Below are 27,052 nucleotides of genomic sequence, written 5' to 3' on the forward strand. Positions count from 1 at the left end.
GTCTCTTTTTAAATTGAAGTTTGTTTCCATCTCTATATTATACGAACGAAAACAAAATTAAAAAAATATTTAATCTGATTATATTCATCGCAACAATATTGATCAGCGCTATTAACATTGAATAAGGAAAATCGAGCCAACTGAAAGATTCAAATAGATAATATCCAAGTCAGCAATTTAAAAATATTATTTTTAATTTTTATATTGTGAATTCGAAATCTCAGTGTACGATCTAATAATATGCATCATATTAATCGAAGTTATTATAACTAGTTTCTAGTGCTCTACATGTTCGAAAGGGTTACCATCACCCTCCCTATTGCACAAGTTTATTTTTTGTTCAATTTTATTTATAGCTCTTTGAACAGATCTTCTTCTTATACTTCCGAATGCATTTTGTACTCTTTATTGTAAATGTTGAGATGTATTGATTTCACTTTTACAAATGACGTCAAGTAATGTAACACCCTCTGTATACAACGGTTACTGTAGTTAAAAGAAATTTATCTAAATCTATTGCTTAATTATTCTTATTAACCTTTTAAATCAAGTACAAAACTTAGATTAAAGGTGACTTGAAATATGCAAATACTATTTTTTTTTTCTAGAGAGGAAACAAGATACATATATGCTACTTACAAACCCCATTATTCTATTGTATTACATCTACTCTTACCATGCACTTTTTGGTCAATTTTCTATAAAAAACAATTTGTTACAAAATATTCCTACTAACTCTACAAACTTTAGTCTGAGCCAAGACACGCAGACAAGAAAAGGGACGGACATAATTCAATGAGAATGAAGACGAAGAAAAAAAGAAAAAAAAAACATCACATCGGTGAGAAAAACTAGAACCACTTTTACCGGTAGATCGGGCTAGACCAAAAGTCGTTTTACTCTATTTGATTGATTGGTTGGTGGTGGTGGTGGAGGGGGGGTTGTATTAAGTGTCAGAGGTGCGGTGGTGGGTGCCTTTTTGCCACCCTTTTTCTTTTTCCTGTACCTCGAGTAATCGCTGAGGGGGATGTTGGTGGGTTCGTCAGCGTTCGAACCCTCCTTCGTCAATCGTTCGATGATTTTCGTGCGCAGTCGTTCCTAGAAAATGATAAATGTTAGGAATTACAAACTAAATATATCTAAGTTGTGCTTTTTAAATGAAACACCTTGTATATTTATAAATTATATGATCCGTCTAGCTATGAGCTACTGAAAAAATATATATCACTCTATATTTATTTTCACTATTTACTGCAATATTTAAAATATATCATTTTCTTTTAGTTGGCCGTGATGAATAACAAAAAAATCAAAATGGCATTTACTAAAATAGTTAAACACATATTAAAATTTTATTTGGGATTGATATATTTTACCTTTGAACTGTTACCACTGAATCTCTGAATATATTTTTCTTTTTTTTATAATGGAATTTATTATAACGGGATGGGTTTGCAAATATTTAAAAGCTTGCATTATTAAAGCATTTTCGAGGCGTTTGACATTGTTGTAGTTGCGACGATATACTTCATTGTCCATAAATTTCCAAAATCAGAAATCTAGAACGGACAAATCTGGGAATCAGGGAGGCCATTATATGGGTTCATTGGTACCAATTCATTGGTACCAAGTTCCGGTACGATAGCTTTATTAGAACATTTACAAAAAGCGTTAGAGTTAAGTTTCCCTAATATATAAAGAATTTACTAGTGGCTCCCAAAATAAAACAAGACAGAGATAGTAGTATACTTTTAATAACTCTTTAGTTTCTTTTATTAATTATCAATCATGATTTTTCTCAAGTTTTTTTTTCTAGAACAAGATATGCTACTTACAAAACCCACTTTTTCTATTGTATCTCTACTGTTACCATTACTAATAAATATGATCTTTTAATAAAAACTTTTAATGATTGCAGTAAATAGTGAAAATAAATATAGATTATTTTTTTTTCGTTTTTCTTAAACCTTTACATTATATCCATATATTTTTTTTCACTTTCTTGGGTATGAGGTTTTTTTAATTAAATTGAAAGATGGAAACTTTTTTTTTATGCGACGTTTCGCTCCAACATAGTGGACTTTTTTTTCATTTTTCAATTTAATAAAAGACCTCATACCCAAGAAAAGGAAAAAAATATATACTAAGGGCTTGCAAAGGTTAGTCTTGGGTCGAGATTTCCGTATGTAAGAAGAGTACAATGCGTTTATAATGTACTGAACAAAGAGAGGACAGTAAACACGTTGCCAAACGTATGAAATAAACCGAGAAACTGTGTACATCGCTAAGAGACGTGGAAGGGGATATAGCAGATTTGTCGCAGTTGACCGGTCGACCCAATCAATACCTCTGTCAGTAGCTTTGTTCGGGTTCTTGTTATTACCGATTCTGAACCGTCCAAGAACTCTGCAGCGCATGCGCAAATGAAATAATGTCTTCATATTTCCTTCTGCGCATACGCATCACACTTCTAGGACGGTTCAGAATCGGTAATAAGAGAAACCCGAATTAAGCTAGTACTTAAAGTTCTAGGGAAAGGTGTACGTCATGCGTTCAGCTTCACCATTTAATTACATCTCGTGATACTTAATTTGTTTATTTATTAACGAGTCGTTGTACTTTTGCTTACAGCTTGAATTTTTTTAAGTGCAAGCTAGAAACACTTGCATTTTTGGTAAAAATAAGTGGAATTGAGTGGGTGTTCGATAGTGGTTGCGCTATTAGAACTCTGAATTCAAAAATCGATATCTCGAAATCTATTAGAAATAATAGATTGTGGTTTTTTCAAGAACTTTGTTAATATTTCTGTTGTATTTTCTTTGTAGACAGTATGTGAAAATCTTTATCAATAAAAAAATTACACGATTGCTGAAAATTGCGATGTTCCAAAAGTAAATGGATCGATTGTTTACAATTTTTGAATGGAAAAAACAACCTTATCGAATTTTTCTTATGTAAACATATTGTAAAATATCCGATCTTGAAAATAAAAAAAGTTTCAATATCTAAAGTGGTTCTTGCGTTATGGCCTGTTATGTGTTAAAAAGTTGAGTTTTTAAATTATTGCGATTACTGACGTTTTCTCGTTATAAAAAAATGACACCCTAACGATATCCTTATAATTCCATTTCAGATGCTCAGAAACATGTCTAATGATTTTATCTAGTTATCTCTTGAAAAAAAGTCTTTTAAAAATAAGCGGTTTGCGATCGCTGAAATTTTACTTTACTTGATAGGGAAAGGCGTATCGGCAACGCCGCAAGAGCACACCGTCGCGCATCGCGTCGGTCGGTCGCATTTCTCTCACTCCGACTTAATAAGATCCCTATGCGATTTACTTCCACACATGTAAATGCCGACCCAGAAGTAACAGTTGCCAGCACGGTATATGAATAAATATAGAATATATTTGCGTAAGTTTTCTTGAACCATTCCTTTACTATAAAAAAGTCATATTTTCTTGGGTTGAGGTTCGTTAATAAATAATAAATTTAGTTTTCTCTTTAAAACATTTTCTTAAAAGGTTGAGAAAATGTTTTAAAGGGAGAACTAAATTTATTATTTATTAACGAACCACAACCCAGAAAATATAACTTTTTTATAATAAATATAGAATGATATATGTATATATATATATATATATATATATATATATATATATATATATATATATATATATATATATATATATATATATATATATATATATATATATATATATTTATATATATATATATATATATATGCTTATATGAAGCTTATGGCAAACTAGATCCTATAATTTATACAGGGTGTTCCATTTAAGAAAACATAACTTTAGTTCATATTTAAAAAAAATATATTCTTTTTGTAGAATAACAGACTACGGCGCTGTATTCTACGTAAGAAGTTCTACAATAAACAGTGTTTACCTTCTCGATACCCTTAACAATAACAGAGATACAGGGGATGTCCCAAATTAGGCTATGAAAATTTTGTTTTTGAAGAGGGCTATGAAAATTTTGTTTACGGAAGATGTGCCTTCCGTTTGACAAAAAAAATGGGACAGGTTTGTGCAAACCGCACCCTTCTATCTTCACTAATAATGGAGATACCGTATGATTTCAACCAAAAAGGGACACCCTGTACTTGGACCAAGTCAACCGGATGCTATAAGCATACTCACATAGATGTTGAGTGCGTCTCACTTTTATGGTGTTTCTATGATATCAACTCTTTTATCAAAAGTCGAGTTGTTGTAACCTTCGTAGCATCCAAGTAAGTTGGCAGCCAGCCTACTTACTTTGACGCCTTTCAATTCGTTTTGGACAGAACAGTCAATATTATACAAGCAGTGTGCAAGTGAGACGCGCGCAGTATTATTATAAGTAGAGTTATATGGCAGCATCCAAGTGTACTTGTTCTAAGTACACCTTGGAAGTGTCATCCAGTATTAATTATATTTCACCCTGTAGAGAATTAGATTATGGAATTTCTTAAATATTTTTGATGGTGAAATCGTAATTAGTTTTTTCTTATTTGAAATTACCTTTCTAGGATCCTCGTCATAAAAGTCCAGCAGCGTCTGGCAGAATGATTTGCCCATCTGTTCGAAATCCTGCGTGCTAAAATGCGTATCGGTTCTAGCTCCCAAAATGGACCCCGCAAACGAAGCTTCCAACGTGTAGCTATTGGCAATACCCATCATCCACATAACTACCCGCCCTGTTCCTTCTTTGGCCTTTTGAATTCGGAATTTGCAGCTTTCAAAAGAAAACTAAAAGAAAAAATCAATTTAAGTTCAATCAGTCAGAATTTCTTTTTCAATGACACAACATTACGATCCAAAATTAAAGAAATTTGCGTTTAAGAGTGACAGGAATGTGTTTTCCTGAATTATTTGATCCAGTTGCTTTAATTCAGTGTCAGATAAAGTTTGCATTGCATATGATTTTTTTCATGAATTCATAGTACGAGAGCTAGCAACGTCGGGAAAACAAGTATTTTAAGAAGTCCCTTTGACATCCATCGTTTTACTATACTCTCTGAAACAGCAGGCCGTCTGTCTGCCGGTAAACGTTACGTTCACTACTGCGCATTTAAAGAACATCCTATATTTTTTATTAGTCCTTAGACTATGATTTTAGGTGGAATTTGACTCTAACATTAAAGAATGGGTATAGTAAAATACAACCTATGAAGAAATTCCTACCTACTTAGGCGAGGGGTATTTCTCAGGGGAGTTTTGGTGTACAAACTCTAGGAATTAGTGGGGAATTAGTAGGGAATTAGAGGAATTAGTGGGGAATTAGTAGGGAATTAGGGGAATTAGTGAGGAATTAGTGGGGAATTAGAGGAATTTAGTGGGAATTAGTGGGGAATTAGTGGGGAATTAGTGAGGAATTAGTAGGGAATTAGAGGAATTTAGTGGGGAATTTGTTCGCTTATAGATAATAGTAACTGCATCGATACAAATACCTCATTGAAAAAATTACGCAAAATCTATATCCAGAATGAGGGTAATGTTCTATCTAAATGCAATAGAAAAAAATATCAAAGCTGTGAGAGGGAGAGACGAGTTAGAGAAAAATTGACCAAATAGATGACCAAAGTTTAATCACGGATTAATTTTTCATCGCTGAAAAAGTGAGCGAAATAGTCATTAAAAACAGTGAACTAGCGAAGGAACTTTTGGAGAATATAAGTGAATTAGAAACTGACCAAAAGACTGATATACCGCGACTTCTCAAAACATTGCAAGATGTATCACTCAAAAATTCTATTTGCTCAAACAATCAAAATAGGTACGATGATGCTACAAAAAAAAATCGCGGTGTATCTCTTTTATATTGGAGGAAGGTTACTTTACGAAACACTACAATCAAATTTGAAAAATAGCTTACCCTCAATTTCTACGCTGAATAGATTCATGGACGCTAAAAACGACGCCCTACAAGAAGGTGAGTTTGATTTCAAAGGCCTATTAAAATTTCTAGTTGATAGAGGCTTACCAAAAATGGTATGGGTATTCGAAGATGGCACTCGTATGACAGGCAAAATTGAATACGACACCAGATCTAATAATGTGATTGAATTATTTTGAAACTTGTATGAAAGCAGCATATGCCTAGGTAATAATGGCTCAACCGTTACAGGCTGGGGCATCGACATACTGCCTGTCTTTATTCGGAACTGATAACTCATTCACTACAGAACAGGTCACTTTGAGATGGAAATGGACAAAGGAAGAAGCTAAAAAATTTGGAATCACAATTGTTGGATTTTCTTCAGATGGCGTCTTTTAAGAGCTATGCGTTTAAATACTGATTTGGTATCTCCTTTAGCAGAAAAAAAAAGATATTCCACACACAAGCTGCAGGGCCCCTACATTCTTCGTCAGTTCCAGACTGGCAGTGGTATCAGTGTAGCATAGACAAAAATGGAGACTGCTATGTACAGGACACCACTTATATTTTAACAAAAATGCGTACGAGTTTCCTAAAACCGAAAATAAATCTACCAATTGGACAATATACTGCCACCTCGGATCATTTCAGTGAATTGGCCCTAAAGGTTTCAAAAGATAAACACCCTTACAGATTCTGATCTCAAAAATGAAGACAAGATGAATTTTGCCTCCGCAGAAAAAATGTGCAGTCTGATGGTAATTGAACAACTTAATAAGGAAAATTCCACAAAGTGAAGGTAGTGTGGCGTATCTTAAATTTATGAATTACGTTAAATCATCGTTCCTCGATTCATCGGCATTCTTGGTAGCCAAGCCTGCGAATCCTTATTTCATTCTGCAAGATCCATGACCTCTATTTATTCAACAGTAATCAATTTTAGTATAAAGGATATGCTGAATCGAATTGAAAGAATTAGCACAATAAATGATACCATAAACGATCTAAGGGGAACTTTTGCATTTCCAAGAGAAGACAAAAAATTGAAAAACAGACTGAAGGAAGAAAAATTACCACTGGAAGAAGAAGTCCTCAATATGGATATCAAAACTACAGTTGAAGAAGCTCTCCAAATGGCCGTAGAAGATATGAATCGTTTTGGAATCAATGCCAAGGAAAACAACTGGAAATATATGCAGATACCATTATTTACAAAACTGAAGAAAAACGGACAGGACAACGAAGATATTGACGAAGATGATGTTGAACTTAATGAAAACTCCGAGGAAAATGAAATTGACCAAGATGTAGCAAATTGTGTCAATAATGAAGATTGTATAATTATGCACAAGGTTGCGGACTTAATTTCTAAAGAGATCCCTAATCGGCGAATGTGATGATTCTTTAGAAACAAGTTCCATAAGTTTAAAAGATTTTTCCCAAAAAGTGCATAGCATATCGGAAAAATCACCGTATATAAAGCTCACTCTTGGCAAGAAATCTTTGATTATTTAAAAGTCATCGTACTGCTGGCTTTTAGATCAGTCTAAAGTCTAATGGTAGAGTGAGTACTGACCGACTGAAAAGATTCATAGGAAGTGCAAGCAAAATACAGAAAAAAAAACAGCTTCTAAGAAGTCCCAGTTGCCCTTGGCAATGAAAAAATCTAAACACTATGGATCAAGGTGATAGTACGAGCACTGACTCCTCAACTGATTCGGACGTGATGGAACTCGACGACTCCGATGATTCGGAAGAGTTTTCAGATAGAATGCAATTTCCATTATCGGAAACTGATGGACTCGATATACACTTAGAAAACTATTACGCGGTTTTCTATGACCAGTCGTGGTTTATTGGTCGAATTATTAAAGATATGGGAAATGCACATTATAAATGCAAGTTTCTGAAAGCAGAGCTCGACAGTTTTATTTAACCCAAGAAGGAAGACACCGATATCGTTCATAAAGAATTTATTCTTTACGGTCCTATAAATTTGATTGGTGATGGCCCATTCCAGTTGAAGCGGACAGATCAAATAAATATCAGGAGAAGATATGAAGCATTTAAAAACAATAACCGTTTATTTTTGTTCGATAATATCATAATATTTCACAAGAATTTTAACTTTTTTTATGTTTTTTGATAAAAAAATATGGTGTTTTGTTTAGAGTTTTTATTTCAAAACCGAGGGTCATTACTATACTTAAGATTTTCATAAGTTATATAAAAATTGAAAAAGAGAATTCTACTAAATAATGTCATAGTATCAAAACTTTAGCTAGTTACCTTATCGGCAGTGTTTTTATGCAACATCAGTGGAAATACTTGTTCCTGCAGTCTTCTGTCACCTCCTCTCCTGTTTTCGCAACCATAAATAAAAATGTTATGTTTTCTAGAATGGGCGTGCAGATCGCAGTAGAGTGCCACACCGCATTCCTCTAACAACCTGTAAATGTGTTGATTAATTTACCACCAATTACCGTATGGTCGAAAAAAATGGCTTCCAGTTGGCTTGGAAATGACGATCGATGACATTTCCCATATAATTTTACATATAAAATGACAGCGATCTTCATTTTATATAGCCATCGCTGACGCCGTTTTTATTCGATCATACGGTATTACTTATTAGTTTTAGATATTTTATGGAAATTATTTTTTTGTTTCAATCAAAAAACTATAGAGTATCCCAGGCAGAGCGTGCATTAGAAGTTGTTAGCAAACTACATTATCTAGAACGAAGATTTTTTGTACATCATTGTTTCACAATGAGATCTATCAATTAAAAATATTTTCAATAGGGCGGCACTTCCGGAAATACCGGAAGTTGACAGCAACTTTCTCAGTTTAAATAGGTATTATCTGACAAACGAATGTAAAACAGCGGAAGGAATTCGGCCAAAAAAAAGTCGATGTTGTCACGTTTAATTATAGAAAAGCAAAGTTGCTCGATATTACCTATAAATTGAATATATTTTAATTTATTTCAGCATACATTATAACATATATGCTAATATGTTGACGTAGTTCTTATTGTAATAATGTATATTTATCTAATTAACTGATTTCGTTCATTCTGCCTATTATAAAAGGTAAAGCATTTCCTTAAGATAACGTCCGCTTAGGGTAAGCTGGCAACGCTGACAAAATTCATCATGGCATCCCGGATTCAACCAGTCTGATTGGTCGAGATTCTCGCACGTCTTGTCGCCATTACCCCCAACTTTATGCCCCTCTCTAGGAATAGTAGAAACAGTCACTACTATTGAAAAACCCAGTGGCGGTGTTATTGTATTGTGTTTTATATCTTTAACTTGATTTGTGTTTATTGTAATTATAGTACACGCGTTTTAACAAATATTACTCTATTTCGCAAATGACTGAACAAAATGTAAATAATATTAAAAAAAAGTAAAATAATATTATAAACTTTACTGGAAAATATTATAAAAATTCCTGATATATTTTTATGAAACCCCGCACGCTCCTGGATATTTTATGAATGAAACCAGTCATGATTTTAGAAAATTGCAATCCCCTTGCCGTTGCCCCGTTGTTTCAGATCCGTTTGTCAGACTGTACCCCCATTTTTATTACATACTTAAATTCTCCGTAAAATTTTAAATGAATTTTGATATCAAACACTCTATACCTAATAACATTAACCGTTTTTGAGAAAAAAGAAATATTTAAAAATTTTGGAGGAAAAAACTGCCTGTCAATGTGTAAACAAAAATTGTATAGCCTAAATGTCAAATTTAGTGATTACCACAGCCATTGTGACATAAAGTGACGACATGTGGCAATCTATTTCAAAAATTAAATTGTTTGAATGACATATATAACATTGGCCGTAGCTGTCATGGAATTGAGCGATTAAAAAATCATAAATCATTTTTTTTCAAATGGAAACCCACTTTTTTTATTTCACTAGTGCAAAGGTTTTTCAATTCGTTAATTTTTGATTATGCATATTCCTATACCTAAAATAAATCGTTTTTAAGTTATTTAACATTCAGTTTTTTAAAGCATATTTTTTTTATTTTATCTAGCTTCCTTCGACATTAAGTGTCAAACCATCACACAGTTTATTTCCTTCTGTTAAAAAACTAATTATTTGAATTTATGTATATGTATGTTTATTATATTATAAATATTGCTGCTAAAATTTTTTAAAGTGTATCTCGTATTTTAGTGATATCTAATGGCAATATGATATGGCCAGATATAGTTTTACATCGCTTAACGTTGGCATTGTCTTCTAATCCCATCAGTTTAACAGACAGAACCATGTCCAAAGTATGTGAATCCAAAAATATATCAATCTGTTGTAATCGCGAAACATTTTCCGATGCACGTCATCAATCATATCGACATCGACCTTAAAGTCTATAAACCTTACTAAATGAAATTTTGACAAAAAAGTTAAAATTTGTTGTATAATTTAAGCAGCTCTTCATTTTACTTTATAAAGCAAATGATTGGAATAGCTATTTTATTTAGATTAAAGCTGCAAAAATTAGTTTAAACCGAATTTTCTTATCGCTATGTTGGTCACATTGCGCCGTGTTGTCTTTATTATTTGACAATCCGGTATTAACCATAGTAAATTTTTGTTATTTTTAATATAAAATTCAATTGAAGTGATTAAAAAGTACTCCCTCAATATAAAAAGAAATTCAACGAAGTTACAATTAAGGAATAAATGATAAATCAAATCCAGTACAAATTTCACTGGTTTGAAATGACGCGTAGAAAATTGTGACGTCACCTATCAACATTTGACTGAATAGTTGACAGAGGGCGCGAACCTCTGAAGAATAATATTATGGCGTGTCTAGTTCTCTGCTACAGTATTTACACCATATATCTTAAAATCACGTTAGATTTTACTATTTTTATTAAGAACGTTAAAAAATACGTTTTTATGTGGGATTATTCTTTATTACCCCAATATTAAATTTACTTTTATAATTTTTACTACTAGAAATTAAAACTTAAATTGTTATAGTTAACAGGCTACTGCCATTTTTATCGAAGCACTAAACACTACCAAAGTTGTTCGGATGTTTGGTTTGGTTTGGTTTGGAAAGCCGTCGAAGAGCCTGGTTTGAAGCGGTAAGACAACAATATGTCAGCAAAAGTATGAGATTTTGCTGTGAAGATCATTTTAACGTAAGTTCCTTAAGTTTTATTTTCCAGTTAATTTTATATCTACTTTAAAATATATTTAGAAAAATGGTTTTTATTTACCTTTGTACTTGGTGGCAAACCGTGACACTTTTGATAGGTGACGTCAGAGATTGCAAAAGTGTAAATTTAAAATTCCTAATATTGATTAATTTTTTTTAAAATATGGGATGAAACTGAAGTAAAATAAAAAAATACGGGTGTCATAAAATTGTATGAAGATTAATTATTTGCAATAAAAAAACTATGGTTAAACTCCGGATTATCATTAGTCAGTCATTATTTTGTATAATATCGTGTTGTTGAACCTTTGTGAGCAATTCTCGTTTTTTTTTGCTTATTTTCGTAGTCTTTTTTTTAAAATCGCAATTTTAAGCACAAACAGTTCTTTTAAGAACAAAATATTCGAGTTTTTGTATTGCATTTCTTGAAATTGTGTGTTGTTATTAAATCACCCTCTTACTTGTTATTACCACTTATGGCGTTGTAAGATATACATCAATAAATAAATAAATAACCCATAGTAACGCATAGAATAATCTTCATAATGGACTAGTTTTTGCCAATATGTAATAAGTAAAATAAGCTATAAAACAAATAAATCAATTAGTTACTAAAATATTAGTTATTAAATTAAAAATAAAACGTAAAACTCTTGAAAAAATAATATAATAAATATATCGTTTGTAAATTTTAAATTAAGATTCATCTCATAAATCCATCACAATCTGGCAGCACTGTCGTCATCGCTTGCCACTCAAAATTGATGACGTGCATCGGAAATTGTTTTGCGATTACTATAAGCACAGAATATCTAGCTACGCAACAGAAAAATACTCGAAATGAAAGAGCTAAAATTGCACAAATAGAATACTAGATGGCGCGACAATATCATAATCAGAATATAATTAGAAATTTTGAACTTTCGGTTTTGGATCGACGGCTCGTCGACGGCCTTGTAGCTCGGCTAAATATGCACAGTTGCCAGATTCAAAAAGACTTGAATTGGCATCCCATTCTTTTTATTGTGTATAATGCAGTATGTGTTTATTTCTATTCTTCTTTTTTTATCAGATACACTTATATTAATTATTCTTTTGGCTATTAAAATAGTTTTAAGTATATTATTACAAAACATATACATTTTTAATATACACAACCTTATAATGTTAACTAAGAAAATACCTTTAATTACCTTTAAAATTAATAATATACAGGGCGATTGATAGTGATATTTATTAATGCTGGAACGTTAGTAATGAAATATAAGTTTAATAATAATGGAAATAATTTATTAAAATGCAGTACAAAAAATGTCAACTGACTAAAAAATACTATAATAACAAATTTCTTCCGTTTGTCACGTTATTTATATAGACCTAGGTAGATTTTAAAAAGTGACACAGGTACAATTAATAATATATTAGTTCGGCATAAAAGTTGCTGTCACGACATGACGACATCGAACAATAAATTAAAATTCCTAAAATAAATTAAAATTATTAATTGAACAAATCTTTATAAAGAAACGCAAGTATACCAAATTTGGGCCCAATCGAACTCCAGGAAATGATATGATAATAGTGTACTATATTATGGTACCACTCGATATGCTTTAAGGTACCATAATATTGCAATGTCATCGAAGATCCGTAGTATACCAAATTTAAGAACAATCGAACGCCATGAAATGGTATCGTAATATGGTACTATATTAAGGTACCACTTTATATGCATCATAGGACCATCATATTACAATGTCACCGAAAATACGTAGTATCCCAAGTTTAAGCCCAATCGAACGCCATGTACGTAATATAGTACTATATTATGGTACCAGTTGATATGCTTCATGGTACCATAATAATGCAATGTCATCAAAAATACGCAAGTATATATCAAATATGAGCTCAATCGAACGCCAGGAAATGGTATTGAAATATGGTACTACATTAAGGTACCACTTTATATGCATCATAGTACCAGCTTATTACAATGTAACCGAAGATACGTAGTATACCAAGTTTAAGCCCAATCGAACGCCAGGAAATGATATCGTAATATGGTACTATATTATGGTACCTCTTATTATGCTCCATGGTACCATAATATTACAACATCACCGAAGATACGTAGTATCCCAAATTTAAGCCCAATCGAACGACATGTACATAATATGGTACTATATTATAGTACCAGTTGATATGCATCATAGTACCATCATATTACAATGTCACCGAAAATACGTAGTATACCAAGTTTAAGCCCTATTGCCGCTATGTCAATATCAAATATGGTACTATAGAAGGTACCACTTTATATGCTCCATGGTACCATGATATTACAATGTCACTGAAGATATAGTATACCAAGTTTAAGCTCAATCGAACGCCATGTATCGTAATATGGTACTATATTATGGTATCACTTGATATGTTTCATGGTACTATAATATTGTAATGTCATGAAAAATAGTATATATCAAATACCGTATGATACCGAAAAAAACGGCGTCCAGTTGGCTGGAAAAGGACGATCGATGACATTTCCCATGTAAATTTACATATAAAATGACAGCGATATTCATTTCATAGCCATCGCTAACGCCGTTTTTTCCCGATTATACGATATGAACTTGGTATGAACACAATCGAACGTCAGGAAGTGGTCTCTTAATAGTAGAACAATACTTATTATATTGTCGCCGAATTACAATGAAAATTCAGGATTCAATTATACAATCAAACGTCAGGAAGTGATTGTAATTTAGCTCATAAGATTTAATTCCAACTAACATGGCAAATTGAAAAAATCAGCTCTGATCTATTTTAATATGTTTAAATGATGTAGCAAATTTGAAGGTAGGCTTTATCAGGAAGTATTACGATTTGAATTACACAATGGCAACACTGCACAAAATTCTTTTAGATTTATTGCCCTCTATTATGTAGTAGCGAAACTACCACATCAAAATATCTGATTTGGAGACAGGCTTTTAAAGCCTGTCTCCTTTTGCTACCTACAATTTTATGCATGTAACGAGGCTTCTGTTGCGTAGCTAGATATTCTGTGCTATAAGTAGTTTTCCGGTATTAAATTGAATGGGTAAGAAAAGTGCCTGATAATATTGTGAAAATCATCAGAAAGCTAAATATCGATAACACAACTCAAGTGAAAGCAGGTAATAATCTAACACGAGACATACCAACACCAGGAGGCATTAGACAAGGAGACAGCCTTAGTCCCTTCTTATTCAATCTTTTAATGGACATCATCATAGAAAAGGTGACCTCGATGAATATCGGTTATTGAATGGGACTGGTAGTAGAAAACAAAATTACTGAGCAGGTATCAGAGTTCAGATACCTAGGAATAGATATGTCGCACTACCATGACACAAATTAACTACAACAGATGCGAAAGAACACCGAATTACGATCGAGTCAAGCATGCGTACCGAGTAGGTTATGTGCTAGCGGCAGTCGTATTAATTTACAATTATAGTACCTGTAATTATTATTAAAAATAGAAAAAGTGTCATATTCGTGATCAAGAGTAGTGCAATGATGACCAGAGGTGGAGGCAAAAGTGAGGACTCCTCTAAAAAGCAGGTGGGAGAGTTTCAAATATTGAACCAGCGCATGGAAGAAATGGCTGCCAAGTTTAAGACTGACCTTAATGACTTCCGGAACGTTTTACAAGAAAAATCCATGGCAAGGACAAGTGCCAGCGAAGACAATGTCTTAAATGGCGATTTACTGAAGTTATCCGAAAAATTCTCATTATTCGAAAAAACTGTAATGACGTCATTGGACTCTTTAAGGCAGGATATGAATCAAATAAAGATAGAGGTCGCTACAAACAACAATAATATTCTGGTGCACGGTGTGAACGAGGACTCACCTGACATCTATCAGGCCATATGCGATCTAATGCATTCCAAAATCAATATAAATGTGCAAAAAAACGATATAAATTATTGTTATCGTTTGGGTACCACTAATACGAGAGACAAAAAACCAAGACCTATTTTAGTTTCATTTTGTTGTCGATGGCTTCGAGATCAAATATTTTATAGCAAAAAACTGCTCAAAGGTTCAAATGTCTTGTTTACTGAATTGCTTACGGCCGAGAATTTAAAACTATTTAAAGTTGCCCGTGGGCACTTTCGAAATCACTGCTGGACAAGATCGGGGAAGGTGATTGTTCTGTGTGAAGGTGTGCAGGTGGTTGTCTTTTCTCAGGAAAAACTCAGTGAGCTGATTGGAAAAGCCTAGTTCAGTGTGATACCTCGTTGACTAATTTCTCAAGGTACTGTCTTTGATTTTCTTTCAATTAACTAATTTATATATCAATTCACTATACCAAATTCAATATCTAAAAAAATGTGTGGATATTATAGATATTTGAATATCTAAAAAAAAACATTTATATTTAATTTTTTCTTTAAGGAGTTGTTCTTCTAGTTATCATAATAAGCGTATTGTATAATTCGTTGTTTTGAATGCTTCTATTTTTTAAAGAAACTGCATAATATTACTTTGTTTTTCATATTTTAATGTATTGGCTTTCTAGCAATTGTTATACGTATTAGATATGGTTGGGAATTATTGCTTATACTTTTGTTTTCTATTGAAAATACCTATTTTTTGAGGGAAAGTGTATATTAATTTCGTTTTGATATAAGCATTTCAAGTCTGCCTATTCTAGTATGCGGGTGAATATATCTATGAATTATTGAACTTTAATTTTTTATTCTCTATTGATGCTTCAATTACTAAGCTAATGAACACGAAATTTTGTATGTAAGTTTTATTTGATTATAGTAGGCGGCGAGATATAGCTGTGACTTATTGTATTTTTTCTATAAAATCTTCTTTCATCTTATATAAGTTGGGTAATGAATAATATAAATTGTACTTTACGGCTAAACATTCCTGATACTGCTTTTGATGGGCATGTATGTTTGCTATAATCTGAGAGGGTGTGATCGATGGGAGCTAGGCACTGGCGTGGGTACTGGGTTGCGACATCTCAATGATATTAGGTGATAATATTGCGCAGGTAGGCCATAATTCCAAAATTGTCAAAACTAAGAGCCTTGTCACTGCTCATCTAAATGTTCGATCACTCAATACAGGGTTTGACGAGTTCGCTAATTATATTTATGATTGCAACTTTGACATACTAGGACTGTCAGAAACCTGGTTAACATCTGACTGGGATTCAAGTTCTTTTAATCTTGAGGGATATAATCTAATACGCAAGGATCGTGGGGCCAGGGGTGGCGGCGTGGGAGCCTATGTAAGGAAACATATTAGTAGTCAAATTGTGGATCTTGGAATAACCTCTGAGAGTTGTGAATATGTTGGCGTACGTATCAACCTAAATAAGAAAACTTTGCTATTTGTGAGTTTATATCGACCTCCTTCGTCGAATTTAGAGCATTTTTTTGACACTCTAGAAAACATGTTATCTGCTACTGTTCCGTATTATAACCACATTATTCTAACTGGAGATTTTAATATCGATTTATTAAAAAACTCAAGAACTAAATTAAAAATGATTGAACTGCTTAATACCTTTAATCTAACTCAGCATATTACGGAACCTACGCGGATAGATATGAACACGAACGCATCTACACTAATTGACTGTATAATTACCGACAATAATCTTTACTGCCAAAGTAGTCACTCTTTTAATATTTCTGAGACTATATCAGATCACTGTTTAATATTTGGAAATTTTAATATACCCATTACCGAATATAAAGAAAAATATATGCAATACAGGAACTATGACAATATTGATTATGAAAAGTTTCAACAAGACGGTCAAGAATTACCATGGGGTACCATCTATTATACAAATAATATTAACACAAAATTAGAATTATTTAATAATAATATTTCAAATCTTATTAATAAACACGCACCCTTAAAACAAAAAAAAACTAAAATTAAGCCTTTTACACCTTGGATTACAGGCACTATTAAGTGTTTGATTAAATTGAGGGATAATGCTCATAAGAAATATTTAAAAAATAAGACGGATGCTCGGCTTAAATATTATCGTGATCTAAGAAATTACACTAAACATGCTATTAACCGTGAAAAAATTTCTTATTTTAAGTCTCTATCTAGTGAAAAGGGTAGTGACTTCTGGAAAGCAGCAAAAAAATTAAATCTCACTCATAGAATAACCTCTGAAGTTCCACCTGAAATTGCGGATCCTATAAAATTTAATAATTTTTTTGCTAGTTGCAATAGAATAATCGACACAACCTCGATAGAAAAAATTTTTTTTTACAATAATAATAGGCACAAAAATATTACTTCAGAACTGAACTTTAAATTAATTAATGAGACATCATTACATAAAATTATACAGTCAATTAAAACAAATGCGGTTGGTGAAGACAATTTGTCAATAAGAGATCTACAACTATGCATGCCGTTTTGTGGGAAACCACTAATGAATATAATAAATACCTGTATTCTTGAGAATGTTTTTCCGGATTTGTGGAAAAAATCTGTCATAATACCTATTCCAAAAAAAACGAATCCTACAAATCAGGAAGACTTTAGACCTATTAGTATTTTGCCGGTTGTTTCAAAAATAGTAGAGAGACATATCTGTAATCAAGTTATTACTTACACCGATTTAATGAAAATTATTCCTGATTGTCAATCAGGTTTTCGTAAAAATTTCAGTACAACTACATGTCTTGTTAAGCTTATTAATGATATAAGACTTTCCCAGGAAATGAAAGAAACAACGTGTTTAAGTCTGCTTGATTTTAGCAAAGCATTTGACACGTTAAATCATAACTTATTACTAGCAAAGTTGCATTATTTTGGACTATCTGAACAATCCGTTAACTTTTTACGTGCTTACCTTACTCAAAGATCGCATTGTGTTGGCATAAAAAAAGACTTTAGTCTGCTAAAATCTCCTTATACTCCTATGACCGCTGGTGTTCCTCAGGGATCAATATTGGGCCCGCTATTATTCTCTTTATATGTAGCAGACATGAATGACGAATTATCGCATTCTAAGTTACAACAATACGCTGATGATTCACAATTGTATCTATCTTTCACCAACGAGAATTATATCATATCCAATTTACAATATAATATTGATATAAATAGGATTGATAAATTTGCTACAGATCATAATCTGAAATTAAATACTTCGAAATCTTGTGTACTTTTTTTTGAATCCAGCAAGGCTCGAGTGACGGGTATTACAAAAAATTTCAAAGTTGAGATCAATAATGTTTTGCTACCTGTAGTTGCTGAGGCCAAAAATCTGGGAATACATGTCGATTCAAAACTTACTTTCAATTCACACATTAAAAATAAACTTACTAATGCATATTGTCGCTTAAAAAAACTAAATATTTATAAAAAATTTCTACCACCTTTTGTTAAATATTACTTATGCAATACACTTATTTTATCATTGTTTGATTATGGTGATATAGTCTATGATGCCTCGTTATCTGCAGGGCTAGCGAAATCTATACAAAAAATTCAAAATTCATGTATGCGATTCTCGTTTAATATACCCTATAGACATCACATTACACCATACCTAAATAGTAATTCTATATTATCAATGTGCAATAGACGTAAATGTCATATGTTATCATTTATTTATAAAGTTTTAAAAACCGGAAAACCACCCTATTTAAATTCACTTTTCAATTCTCATGAACATTCTTATTTTACCAGAAATGTAAATAATTTCAAAGTCCCCCAGCACAGAACTGCGGCATTTCAGAGATCTTTCAGCTTTGTAGCGATTCAATTGTGGCATCAGATTCCTAAATGCGTTCAAGAGCTTTCATATGAAAAATTTGTAAATAGTGTCAAGTCTATATATTTAGAACAACAAAAACAAAACCGTTAGAAATTTAAACGAGTGACTAACCTGCCTGCCTGCTTTCGTCGCCTTTTAGTTTTTAATTTTAATAATAACCTGATGATTTCAACTTAATTTAACTTTTCCCTGGTGCCCTAGCCTTCCTCCTGGTCATTCCCGTTGATTGCATTCTCTTTTTTTGTATTTGAGTATATTTTATGTATTTTATTTTGAATTCTTTGTATTAATCTTTGTATCATTTATGCATGTATATTTGTTTTAAATATTTACAGGGCTGTGCGACACAAAAACATTTACTGTTTTTGTTTTTGTGTATCGGTTTTTTTTATAATCGCGACACAGTCCCATTTACTTAATTTTTTCTCTTTGTTTATTGTGTATATTAATGTTTAAAAAAAAGTAAATAAACTATTTTGATTTTTTGATTTGAATTACGCGTTCAGGTTTCTGTGACCTTCAGAAAGAGTTCATAGACAATCCGCATCAATGTATAGTTTGGGTTATTATTTGTTTGGGTGAAAATAATCTGCACCAATATGTTATCGAGGCATACAAAAAGGTCCACAGACTTCGAGACATATGAAAAATCAAGTCCATTTAGTGTGTGTCGCAATTTTCACACCTTAAAAAATTAGTTTTTTATAGCTATAGCAAGTGCAGTGACTATGAAAAAAGCTGTGTGATTTTCATAGAAAATAAGGGCACCTGTAATTCATTTGAGAATGTTATAAATCGCTAAAAGAGGTTTCAAATCTCTTGGATTTCTATTAATATTAAATAAATCTTATTAAAAATTGAACTAAAATTGTTAGTATCATTAAAAACAATTCAAATTCAAAAATTGTATCAGTCAAATTCCCTCATTTAAGGTGAATATTAAAGTAAATATAAATAAAGCTCATTCTAAGCTCTACTTATCTTTAAGAAAAATTTAAATCATTGTTGCAATTGGGCCTTATTGCCATTTCGAATGAACAATAGTATTAATAATGTACATTATAATAATAATAAATTTTATATCATGGTGTGTATTAAAACTACTAAAACACTTTTAAATTGATATTATATTAACAACTTTTGATTTTTAATCCAAAAAAAAGTTACCAATTTTCTCAATCAAAATATTTGTGGTCCTGAAAAGGACCTTCGTTTTCTCATGTTCGTCAAGGTAGGTAATGGGTAAACGGCAAAAAAACAGGATAATGAAATTTCAAAAATTACAAAAATTGTTCAAAAGTGCCTCCCTCTTGCATTAAACAATAACCCAAACGATCATAAAATCCCCTCCTCACATTGGATAACATATCAGTGGTGACAGTGTCAAAGGCATTAAATATTTTCTGCCTTAACTGCTCCAAGTTTTGAATTTCTTCATGGCCGTAAATTTTAGATGTTATGTACCCCCATAAAAAGAAATCATTCACCGAGAAGTCAAGTGAAATTAAACGTCAGTCTAAACAAAACTGTCATTTTTGAAAACTTGTCAAAATTTGGACACACAATTTGGAAGACCTGCAAAAAGATGGAAAGACAGTTGGCAGTCCACCTCCCAAGAACTCCTACAGAGGCAACCTTAAAATTAACAGATCGAAAGATCTCAAATAAGTAAAAGAAGAAGAAGAAATTGAATGTTATTTTTTCAATAAACATGACATACCTACCTTCTTACCATTAGTTTCGTATACCAAATGGAGGGGTAGGCGTCCCTCATGACGGTCCTGTATTGTCTGTTGAGGTCCCTGGCAGACAACGAGCACCTGTTGTTCCCGACTATCACACCGTCGGGATTCAGCATAGGAACTATCTTGAAAATGAACTTATCCCTGAGATCTTTGGCGGGTGCCGAGTCACCGGTCAGGAAGTCCAGGATGCCTTTCATGATCCAGGAGGAGGGGGTTTCGCCTGGATGGACTCTGGCCGTGATGACAACAGCTCTTTTTTTCTAAAGGAAATTGTTGAAGTAAAGTAAATACCACCAAAAACATGAAACAAAAAAAAAGGAAAAAAAAAACAAAATTATGAATTAAAACAAAGTCAGTTATTTTGGTTAGTGTCTATGGAAGGCACCTATTCAACAACTTTATTACAAATTGTTATACAGGGTGGCCCGAACTGCATTCGGGAAACTTCGGAAGCATATTCTGTAGATAAAAATAAGTGAAAAAGTTCGTATAAATGTATGTTCTAAAATGCTTAGTTTCGGAGATACAGGGTGTAGAAGTTTCATTTATATTTCGGTTTTCTATAATGAAACCATATTACCTTTGGTTCACCTGGCACTTGTGGAGATGTAATAGTAACAAAATAAACGTCATTTCCAGCCAATGTCCTGCAGAGTAGTCTTACAGTACTGTACGTCTGTTTTACCGGATGTGATCGGATCTCGGCGAGATGTTCCTGAAATAGATTTAAAGAAAATCATTGTAATTCTTTATTCCACTTTTTTAAAAATTTAAATTGCTAAATTTGGCTTTGAATAAAAAAATTAAGGAAGGAGCATATCAAATGCAGGCCAGACTCAAACATTTTTTTATTTTTTTTAATTTCCTTCTTCATTTGTGTAAAAATACATAGCCAGTTTTATATAAAAGGTTAAATGCCGAACGCTTATTTTGCTACTTTTTCGGACTAGTGAAATGGACTCTTAATCTTTTTTATTCAAAGCTTAGACGTTATTTCGCTTCTCTGATTCTTCTTCTTCCTGTGCCTTGTGCTTAGCCGCACGTTGGCGATTGTCTGTACTCTTCATACAATGTGTAGACTGCCGTTTTCGGCTCTTCGAAATATGGTGGCTGCGTCGCTGATGTTACACCAATCCCGTATGTTTCTTAGTCAGGAATGTTGTTTTCTTCCTGGGCCTCGCCGTCCCTCTATTTTTCCTTGTAGAATCAGCTTAGGAATGTAATATTTATCTCCTCTAAGGATATGTCCGAGGTATGAGACTTTCCTTTCTTTAACTATGTTAAGCATTTCTCGTTCATAGCCTGCAGTTCTTAAAACTTCTTCGTTGGTGGCATGTGCGGTCCATGGCACACGTAAGAGTCTCCGGAGAGTCCACATTTCGAAAGCCTCGATGCGGTTCAGGGTTCTAGCCTTGAGAGACCAGGTTTCTGCGCCGTACAGTAAGATAGGCCATATGTAGTATTTTACTACCCGTAGTCTAAGTGTTAGCGGGAGACTGCGTGTTAATAGGAAGTTTTTAAGTTTAAAAAATGTTGACTTTGCATAATTCGTTCTAAGTTTAACTTCCTCATCGCAGTCCCATCGTTCATTGATCATGGCACCCAGATATTTAAATCGTGGAACTCGCTCTATAATATTTCCATCCACGGTCAATGCGGTGTTGATTGTAGGCTGGCGTCCTATTACCATAAGTTTGGTCTTGGCAGCGTTGATTTTAAGACCGAAACGATTTCCCATGTCCCCTATCTTATTTATTATTTGCTGGAAATCCTCTAAAGTTGGTGCTAGTATTGCCGTATCATCTGCATATCTTATATTGTTAATTGGAACTCCGTTAATCTTAATTCCTCCACTTTCTCCTTCCAGGGCCATTTGAAATATCTTTTCGATATTTACGTATATATTAAAAAGTATTGCTGACAGTATACAGCCCTGGTGGACTCCTTGACACACATTGAAGGTGTCTGTGGATAAATTTTTGTTAACTCTTATCTCCGCGATTTGGTTCCAATATAGTTCCTGTATGATTCTAATGTCTTTGGCGTCTATTCCTATCTCGAGCAGTCTGTTTAGGAGAATATCGTGTTTAACATTGTCGAAAACCTTCTGATAATCTATGAAGCACACAAAAACATCTTGGCGTTGATCATAACATTTCTGGATTAGTAGCTTGATTGAAAACAAAGCCTCTCTGGTACCCAGCCCCTTGATGAAGCCGAACTGTGTCTCTCTGTGTCTTTTTTCTTCACATTTCGAGTATATACGAGCATGCATGACTCGAAAAAAAAGTTTCAGAGCATGACTCATTAGACTTATAAGTCTGTAGTCACTACAGTCTTTTGGAGATGCCTTTTTGGGAATTGTTATAAAAGTTAATTTTTGCCAGTTGTTTGGAATTTTACCCGTATCGTATATTCGATTGAATAGATATGTGAGATGCTTTGAGTCAAATATTTTAAGAACTTCTGCATGCACGTTGTCATGACCGGGGCTTTTTCGATTTTTCATAGCTTTCATAGCATGCTGAACTTCAGATTCAAGAATTTCCGGGCCCGACCAGTCTTCACAATTGAGAGGTTGTCTGTCTTCTCTTTGGTCTTCAAATAATAATTGTGCATAGCTTTTCCATGTGCTGCACAGATCTACCGGGTCTAAAATCAATTTCCCATTGTGTTTTAGGGCAGGTGCTTTTTTGTGATGCCAGTAATTTGTTTGAGTTTTCTATGAAAATTTACAAAGTCGTGCAGAGCATGCATGCGTTCCGCCTCTTGGCATTCTGCAGTTACCCAGTTCTCTTTAGCTTGTTGGCATTGTTGTTTAATAGTTTTATTTATTTCGGTGTATCTTTGTTGTTGTTGTTCGACTTTTCCAATTCTTCTGTCCTCCATGAGGGAGAGTATCTCATCGGTCATCCATGGTTTGTTTTTCTTTGTTGTTGTTGGTGTCAGAAAAGCATTGGAAACAGTCAGAATGTTTTGTTTTATGTTGTTCCATATGTCATCTGGACTATCGTTAAGTCCGTGATTGTTGTTATTACTTGCCCATAGTTCTGTTAATTCGAATTTCATTCTGTCTGCAACTGCTGGTTCCCTCAGTCTATCAATGTTATAATGTCTCTGTGTTGTTGTTGTTTTCTGATTGAGTGTTTTCTTCTCTGATTAGTTTGTTTATATCGTTACAAAGATAACTGAATTTTACTTTCATAAAAATTATTTTTTCCGGATAGTTGTAGATCAAATTGATTTACTAGGAAAATAATAAATGAAAGGCGCAGGTGGATAGTAAAATTGGCCTGCCTCCAACAATTTTCACTAAAAATGTTTAATTGGCACTTAGCGGAAAATCACGCATATAACCTCCAAAACAATAATATATTGCGTTTGATTTTTATATAGATTTTTATCGTGATGTCACAGGAAGTATTGGTAAACACTTTATTACGTCAACATTTTTGAATGTGTTGTTTGAACTGAGCCAAGATAGAAACCACATGTTGATTCTGTTGATGTCCAGGGTGGATAAAATTGGTCGCTTTTAAAGAGAAACACTCTTCTCTAAACGACATAGGCAAAAACTAATATCGGTGTCTGGAGCTCAATTTTTATCAAAAACATGATGGTGAAAACCTCACACTGTGCATTTTTAACAAATCGCTGTAACTTTTTTGCTATGGAAAATTTTGTATTTTTATGAAAATATTTCCAAAGCACCTTTTTAAGTAGAATTTAATGGTTTAAGTATAATTTCTTTTAAAATAATAATTTAAGAGTTATCAACAGAAAATTTGATTTTTTATTTGGGACACCCTGTATATTTTTAATTAACTGAAAGGGGCTTAAAATTACCTTTCCAAAAATATAGCACACTTGATATTTTGTTATTACAGAATTTTTAAGTTTGCCACTTTTAACTAGTTTGTTTGGACCCCTTATTGATGATCTGCTGATGGATTTTTATCTTTGCGGAAGAAGAAAGGTTCTTATTTTTATATTGCCCGTATAATCTAGACAAGAATTAGAAGTATTTAGCGGTTATGTCTCCTATAGAAAAGGGTGTTTCCCTTTAAGAACGTCCAATTTGGCCCACCCTGTACAGTGCAAACATACCACACAATCAAAAAAAGAAACGACGTCACAGTAAGCGTAGAAGTATTAACTAAAATTCTTGACAAAGATATATTTGAAGCCCTTGTCAAACGCTAAGTCTACATAATTTATTACAAAATATCTCGGGAAATATACTTCGTTTTGTCCTTCCTCTGGAAAATCCTTGGAAAACTAAAAAATATATTTATAGGTCGCTACGCTTGGCAAACTAACTTTAGAAAATTATTGAATAAATGGCAAAAGTTTAAAATGTGATTTATTGTTTATGCCAATATTACGTGTAACAGTCCTATTCCGTTCTAGTTTAGATTAATCTATAAATAATTAGCTATACCAGTATAATTTGCGTAATATACAAAATATGTCTATGACAGAACAATTAAAATTTATATATATATATATATACATTTTTGGGTGATAAATTATAATACAATATGATTGAAAAGTCCTTTGATTTGCATTATTTAATGGTAGATTTATTTACTTATCGTATAGCAAGCACATCATTTAACAGATATTACAAAATAATACACGTAAAAATATAAACAATACAAAAAGATATAAAATATATAAATATAAAAAGAACACGGTATATCACAAACAAAATACGCGCAACAGGAGACAAATACAGTGAGATTAAATACAAACGTCAAGATTACGTATATAGTCTATTGCAGCGTCATCAGCAGTCAGGAAATCGGAGTAGTTTCCACCGTAAGCTCTTATCTCGCACTCCTCCACTATGTTTCGTACGGTTTGTCTGTCGGCTCCACAGTCGCACCTGGGTGATGGTATCTTACCCCATCTGTGAAGAGAGTCTGCACATCTTTCGTGTGTATTCTGTTGAGGGATGACCATGTTTTGCGAGGCAGCTGGTACCCAGGCGGTTTTTTGGTGATGCAGGGGAGGGCTTGACGGTGCTCAGGACATGTCTCTCGCCATTGTTCTTTCCAGGACTCCACTAGACTGAAGCCCATGTTATGTAATTCCTTGGCTATTATCATTGTTGGGTGTCTGGATCGAAGCCTATCCATCTCCAAGTCAGGTATGTCACGATGTATAGGGAGCTGGGGGTTGTTGTTTGCCTTCCTGTACTCCCGGAGGAGAGCATTGCTCCGACGCAGATGCGCAGGTGGAATATGACTCAGGATAGGCAGAAAATGTGTTGGGGTTGTTCTTATAGTCCCGCTGACAATTCGCATCGTGTTATTCAGCTGCACGTCGACTTTCTTCGTATGAACGCTATTCATCCAGACCGGGGCGCAGTATTCTGCTGTTGAGTAAACCAGTCCAAGAGCTGATGTATGGAGCGTGTCAGCCGAGGATTCCAAGGTAGTACCACACAACTTGTGAAGGATATTATTCCTCGTCTTTAATTTGGCTGCAGTGTTTTCCAGATGCCGCTTATAGGTGAGCGTTCTGTCCAATGTGACTCCAAGATACTTTGGATACTAATTATGTTGGAGTCGATTTCCTTCGAAACGGACGTCAAGTCGTCTGCCTGCCGATTTATTACAGAGATGGAAGCATGTCGCTTCGGTTTTTGTAGGGTTTGGTTGCAGTCTCCATTTACGGAAATATGTACTTAAGGTCACCAAGTCAGACGACAAAGTTGCCTCCATTACCTCAAAGTTCTTATGCTGCGTCGCTAAGACCCAATCGTCTGCATATCCAAACTTCCTGGAGAATGTGTGAGGCATATCAGCGATATACAAGCTGAACAGCAATGGGGCCAGGACGGAGCCCTGTGGTAAACCGTTATTTAGGATCCTTTGGGCACTTGTTTGTTCTCCCATTAATTAACTAATGGTAGATAAGCAATTGTCATGGGAAATAACATTAGAATATTTTTTGAAAAAAAGAAAAAAAAGGTGCTCGGTGGCGTAGAGGTACAGGTTCTCGTCTACCAATCTGAAGGTAGTGGGTTCGAATCCCACACACGGCATTTTATCAGCCAACTATTTTTGTTAAAATAAAAATAGTTTTGGTACCTAGGTCGACTCAGCCTTAAATGAGTACTTGGGATTCACAATCCTGAGGTAATAATAGGCGGTTGAAGCGTAGTGCTAGCCACATTACCTTCCTTGTATACCGAACGGCTCTAGTATAGCTACTCCCAAGGCGTTAAACGCTATATACGGGAGCTATTATTATTATTATTTTTTGAAAAGCACTCGGGATCAAAAAAAATAGTCACACACGGTACATATAATATTTATTGAAATCATATACCTACCTATAGATCATACCAAATAAACTTTTAATCACGTGATTAAAAAATGTATTGAAGTA

General features: G+C 33.4%; 1 protein-coding gene across 2 annotated transcripts in view; it reads right to left on the reverse strand.

Moving 5' to 3' along the window:
- The window catches only part of LOC115890471 (cytosolic carboxypeptidase Nna1-like), a 109,743-nt gene that overhangs the window by 27,210 nt on the left and 55,481 nt on the right, over nt 1-27,052 (reverse strand). For both annotated transcript variants that reach the window (XM_030910711.1, XM_030910712.1), the window contains exons 8-12: nt 21,234-21,368; nt 20,633-20,913; nt 8,175-8,334; nt 4,529-4,756; nt 1,007-1,098 (exon numbers count right to left, since the gene is read on the reverse strand). In XM_030910711.1, coding sequence (XP_030766571.1) covers nt 1,007-1,098; nt 4,529-4,756; nt 8,175-8,334; nt 20,633-20,913; nt 21,234-21,368 — 896 coding nt within the window. The remainder of the gene's footprint in view (nt 1-1,006; nt 1,099-4,528; nt 4,757-8,174; nt 8,335-20,632; nt 20,914-21,233; nt 21,369-27,052) is intronic.

The sequence above is a fragment of the Sitophilus oryzae genome, unplaced genomic scaffold (genome assembly GCF_002938485.1).
Source record: "Sitophilus oryzae breed Bouriz unplaced genomic scaffold, Soryzae_2.0 scaffold_866_pilon_pilon, whole genome shotgun sequence".
Classification (NCBI taxonomy): Eukaryota; Metazoa; Arthropoda; class Insecta; order Coleoptera; family Curculionidae; genus Sitophilus; species Sitophilus oryzae.